Here is a 5,195-nt window from a genome sequence, read left to right as displayed (position 1 = left end):
ACCAACTGAGACATCCTCATGGCTAGGGTGTCTCCTGCACAACGCAGACCCTGAGACCGCCAGTACACTGTGTCTCCCTCAATCATGGGGTTAAGATGCACTATGTTTACCTGATCAAATCCAGGACTACAAACTCCCCTGAATAAATGAGAAACAGAGCGTGTAGAGGAGAGTACATAAATACACAACCACGGGGTCCGTTTGAGATTTCCAATTGCTCAACCATGGGCAGGACTCTGTCCTCCACAATCCAGATACATGGGTTTGTATTGACCTTGGCCTCAGCACTCCTTCCCATCACCTTCCCATCTTCCTTCCTTTCTTTCTTTCTTTCTTTCTTTCTTTCTTTCTTTCTTTCTTTCTTTCTTTCTTTCTTTCTTTCTTTCTTTCTTTCTTATCTCAATAGAGCATGTGTTTCAGAACACACCAGACTGGATTCCTCCAAATCAGAGCATAAGAAAAAGATTTATGTGCAGATTATGTTTTGGGAACATAATCTTAGGGAGGAGGAATGTGGGATTAAGGAAGGTAGAAACCAAGCAAAAGAAAAAATTGGTAAAGAATAGATGACTAAGTAGGTAGCCACCAAGGAGGGCAACTGGAAATTTTTCTTGTTGTTCGTTATGGTACCAGGGATTGAACTCAGGGGCACTTAGTCTCTGAGCCACATCCCCAGCCCTTTTTATTGTTATATTTTGAGACTGAGTCTAAGTTGCTTAGGGCTTCACCAAGTTGCTGAGGCTGGCTTTGAACTTGCAATCCTCCAGGCAGCTGAAATTTGATGCTCAGAACCAACTAAGATAACAGGAAAATTATGTCATTCAAGGGTTATCCTGGGAATGAAAGAGGGGAACATCATCTATTAGTTAATATCTTCCACAGGCAAAATATGGCCACTGGTGTTAACCGATTTGGACTTCAAGCTTGCATATCCACAGTGCATTGAAGATTCCCACAGACTGTGGCATCAGAAAGACTTTGGGTCTGCAAAGAAAGAGAAGAGCTGTACACAGCACTTGAGAACAGATCATTTAGCTACAACAGGTACAAGAACAAGGTCCAAAAGATTTTTGGACAGTGCCCAGGAGGTATCCAGTACCATTCACAAATAAGTCCTAAGAAAGTCCCAGGAAAATGAAATTGGGAAAAAAAAAACAAAAAAAAAAAACCAGCAGCCTCCTCCACCAGAGAAGAGAGACAGTGGGGAAGACCCAAGTTCCAGGGGATGTGGGACTTCATTTCAGAAGCTGCCGGGTTACCCTCTCTGAAGCTGAGCCCAGATTCGTGGGCACACCTAACACTGCTCAGGAAAAACAGAGCTTCTTGGGAGGACAGAAAGAGTCTGACACTCAGCCACTGAGTGTGCCTGACCAAACGGACAGGAATGACAGGGTGGGTCCAGGTTAGGAGCTCCAGACCCTGATGGCACCAGGCTGTGCTGGGGTGAATGTGGCACCAGAGGGAAGGGCAGGAGGGTGTTCACCCAGGGAAGGGACACAGGAAACAAGAAAAGTTTCTTCTAGAACCAAGGCTCGGAATCAAGGGTGAACATGGGGGCAAGCTGAGGTCAGCTAGAGAGGTACATGGTGCCCTCCACCAACGGTCCCAGGAAGGTCTCAGATCAATGAAGGAGGACGGAGGAGCAGGAGCAGTGGATAAGAAACCTGGTGGAGCAGCAGGGAATGACCAGGGTTCCCTGCATCTGGGGCTATAAGAAGGTGGTTTGGGAGAGAAAAAAAGAACCTGAATCTCACTCCAAAGAAAAGCCAGGGTGATCTCAGAGACGGGGCTTAGTGTGACATTGGCCCTGGCATCACCTCCAGGGGGTGGCTTCTCAGACACGAACAGAGAAGGGAGGGGATGGGAAGGCAGTGGGGCATCTGCTCCTTGACGAACTCTTCTCAGCTCGCACTATGAGGCCCGTCCAATATGGCGACTCGTTTTCAAAGGCAGCCCTAGGTTCTCAACAGTTCCCTAGTATGTCTGCATCTCATGCATTTCTTCTTTCTCCTTCTCCTTTTCTTATTCTCTTTCTAGTCACCTCTCCTTCCTTCCGTCCTTTCTGTCTGCTTCCACTATTCTTCATAGACCTACAAGTCCATTTTGCAAAAATAAGAACTGTCCGTAGGCTGAGTACGTACCATGACCAGGCAGGCTGAGGGCAAAGAATGACTCCTGGCTTTGGGAACAGGTGGAAGGAGCGGACGGTGGTGGCCAGACCTAGGGTATCCGGTTGATGGGAGGTCACACTGCGGTCCGGTGGTGGGAGGGAGAAACTATCCACAGACCCGAGCTCGGAGGATGTTTGGACTTCCTGCGGACCATACCCAGTAAGAGACTGGGTATCAGGGCAACTGGGAGTGAGTGACCTCAAATTCCTTCTTTTGTGAGGAGAGGAAATGGCTTCTGTTCAAACTCAGAGAACCAGAACTCTTTTTTATTCCTTTGTCATCCCAGGAAAGAAAGACACCATAAGAGGCAGGGTCTTCAGGTCTGTGCCATCACGTCAGGAAGAGCCTATCAATCCTGACCACCCATTGCCAATGGCACCTCTCCTCTCCCTGGTCAACATGGCATCTTAAGGTCTCCAAAATGAAAATCACTCATTTCCAAAAGAGACATTTGGCCCTTTAATTTCTTATTGATGACTTAGAACCACGGAGAGATTGAAAACCAGATGATTCACTTATTCTGCACCACCCCATGCCCTACCTGAAGAACCAGAAATGCCTATTAATATCCACACATCCACTTCAAGCATGGAGAAGCCCAATAGGATTAATCTGGGCTAAAGACGAGGGCTGTGGTCAAGAAGCATGACTGTTCCTGGTCATGGCAGACCGAGAACTCCCTTCCGTTGTAATACATTACCCCGCAAGAAGCCTGTTGCCCACAGCAACCATACCACAAAAGATGGACAATGGGGACATGCCCAGGTGACATCATTGTCAGAGGGTAAGCGCTGGAAAAAAAGAAAAAAAAGTTGATCCAGAGATCTCCATCACTAAACTGGAATGAAGACAGAGCAGTTTTTAAAAAAACCCTACTTCCTTAGGATAGGGCTTGTTTTACGTATAAAAAGCGAGTCAAACAGAGACTCCACACGCCAGACCTGAGAGTCCAGAGAGCTTGAACTTCCCTGCGCACCAGGTGAGTCTTCCCGTTGGACCTTCTTAGTATTCTCCTATCAGTACTTTAAGTTTATTGGGATCTACTTGTCATGTTAGGATTCGTCTATTTTAAAAGTGATGGCAACTTTGTTTGGGGCGACTTTACAATTTTTTTTGAACTTCCCACTCAAATTCCAGCTGTGGAGCTAAAGATCAGACAAGGGGAGTGATCTGTGTAAAGATTTGTTAGCAGGAGGCTATGCCTATGTCAAGGGCACTTTGGGTGAATTTTAATTCTTCCTCTCATATTTTTGAGGATTTTTAATATGGAAAGTGTTATATGGGCAATGTGGCTATCCATAAGGAAAGCATTCCTTTACCCCATGAGTGTATGATCCCTCAGAAAACAGACACACGGCACAATCTGTAACCACTAAGAGGGAGGACAGGGGCTCTGCTGGGGGGACAGGAGGAAGGCCAGTTGGACTCGGGGAGAGGCCTGGGGAGGACACGGGGACAAGCAGCCAGGCAGTGGGAAGCCTTCCAGAAACCACCGCACAGGGGACAGTGTGGACAGAGGCTCCCAGGGGGGCCATGGAGGCCCAGGGGGGGTCCCCACAGAGCGTCCCTGGGAGAGCTAGGGCACTCTGCAGGGTGGACATGGGTGGGGACACGCCACATCTTTCCAGACTTTTGAAAACCTGGGGCCTTCCATCAATCCTAGGAAGCTGCTCTGTGTGGAGTGGTCTGAGTTCAGTTTCTGGGTCACGTGGAGGTTTCTGGATGCTCCAGGCAGAGAGGAAGCAGAGGAGGGCTCCCGTCGCGTGGGACTCAGCCAGTCACTTTGACCTTTGACCTTGAAAGCGTGCAGGGACCATAAAGCCTCCTCTGATCTCAAATTCACAGAAACAGAGAGAGAGAGAAAAGGGAGACTCTCCCTTATGAAGAGGTGCCCAGTGAGAGCCATGGGCATCAAACTGAGCTTCTTCCTTGCTTCTCCAAACTAAGTCACTCTTCTGCCTCCAGGTCCAGCCTCCCCTGGAGCATGAGTCCTACCAGCAGAAGCAGCCCTTTGTCCCACCCCCTCAACTGCAGGAGCAGCAAGTGAAGCAGCCCTGCCAGCCTCCCCCCCAAGGACCGCTGGTTCCCACAATCCCAGAGCCGTGCCACCCAAATGTCCCTCAGCCTGGGAACACCAAGACTCCAGAGCCAGGCTGCACCGTGGCCCCTCAGCCAGGGTACACCAAGGTCCCTGAGCCAGGCTGCACCGTGGCCCCTCAGCCAGGCTACACCAAGGTCCCTGAGCCAGGCTGCACCGTGACCCCTCAGCCAGGCTACACCAAGGTCCCTGAGCCAGGCTGCACCGTGGCCCCTCAACTAGGCTACAACAAGTTTCCTGAGCCAGGCTGCACCGTGGTCCCTGAGCCTTTCCCCACAAAAGTGGCTCCAGGCCCAGCTCAGCAGAAGACCAAGCAGAAGTGAAGCCGTCCACAGCCAGGTTCTTCAGGAGCTGAGCACCACCTGATGAACACCCTCTTCCCATCTGCCTCTGTCTCAACTTCCAGTAGATGTCACAATCAACATGTTGTCACCCTGAGTCGTGGTCTCTGTCTTATTCATATTCTAAATCTATTATTATAAATTCTTCCCCTGTGCACATTCTGAGAAGTACTCCGAGTCTCTGAACTAAACAGAAGGTCTTCGTTCCTGTGTTTGCTCCAGTTGCTCAGAGATCATTTGAAGAGGAATTCTGGATGGGAAAAAATGTGTATTTCTGCTCTTTCCCATTAAATTACTTTTACCTCTGTCCCTGGCTGGGTGTCAGTGGCTAAATTTCCACCCTTTCTTGGTCTCCCGTTGTGAGTCAGAGCGTATGCACAGGGAGGGGTTAGTGTATGCATCATTTGTTAATCCTGGCACTGTGCACTCCTGTGAGGTTATGGAGACACATTCAGAGGGCATTACAGGGATAGCAGCAGGGTATTGTGCAATGACAGCCAGAGCCTGTCACCTTGGGCAGCTATAGGTAGAACAAGACTCTCTTCTTACTCTGGCTGAGTCACATCTGAGTTCCATGATGTCGGT

The 5,195-nt window shown here is 49.2% G+C and overlaps 1 protein-coding gene across 1 annotated transcript; it reads left to right on the top strand.

The window, feature by feature from the left end:
• Positions 1-2,168: 2,168 nt before the first annotated feature.
• Positions 2,169-4,726, top strand: Sprr3 (small proline rich protein 3). Its single transcript, XM_048814942.1, has 2 exons — positions 2,169-2,225; positions 4,137-4,726. The coding sequence occupies exons 1-2, from the start codon at positions 2,169-2,171 to the stop codon at positions 4,590-4,592; spliced, it is 513 nt and encodes a 170-aa protein (XP_048670899.1). The 3' UTR covers positions 4,593-4,726.
• The last annotated feature ends 469 nt before the right edge of the window (positions 4,727-5,195 follow it).

Source organism: Marmota marmota, unplaced genomic scaffold, assembly GCF_001458135.2.
Source record: "Marmota marmota marmota unplaced genomic scaffold, marMar, whole genome shotgun sequence".
NCBI lineage: Eukaryota > Metazoa > Chordata > Mammalia > Rodentia > Sciuridae > Marmota > Marmota marmota.
This window is presented reverse-complemented; position numbering and strand designations above follow the sequence as displayed.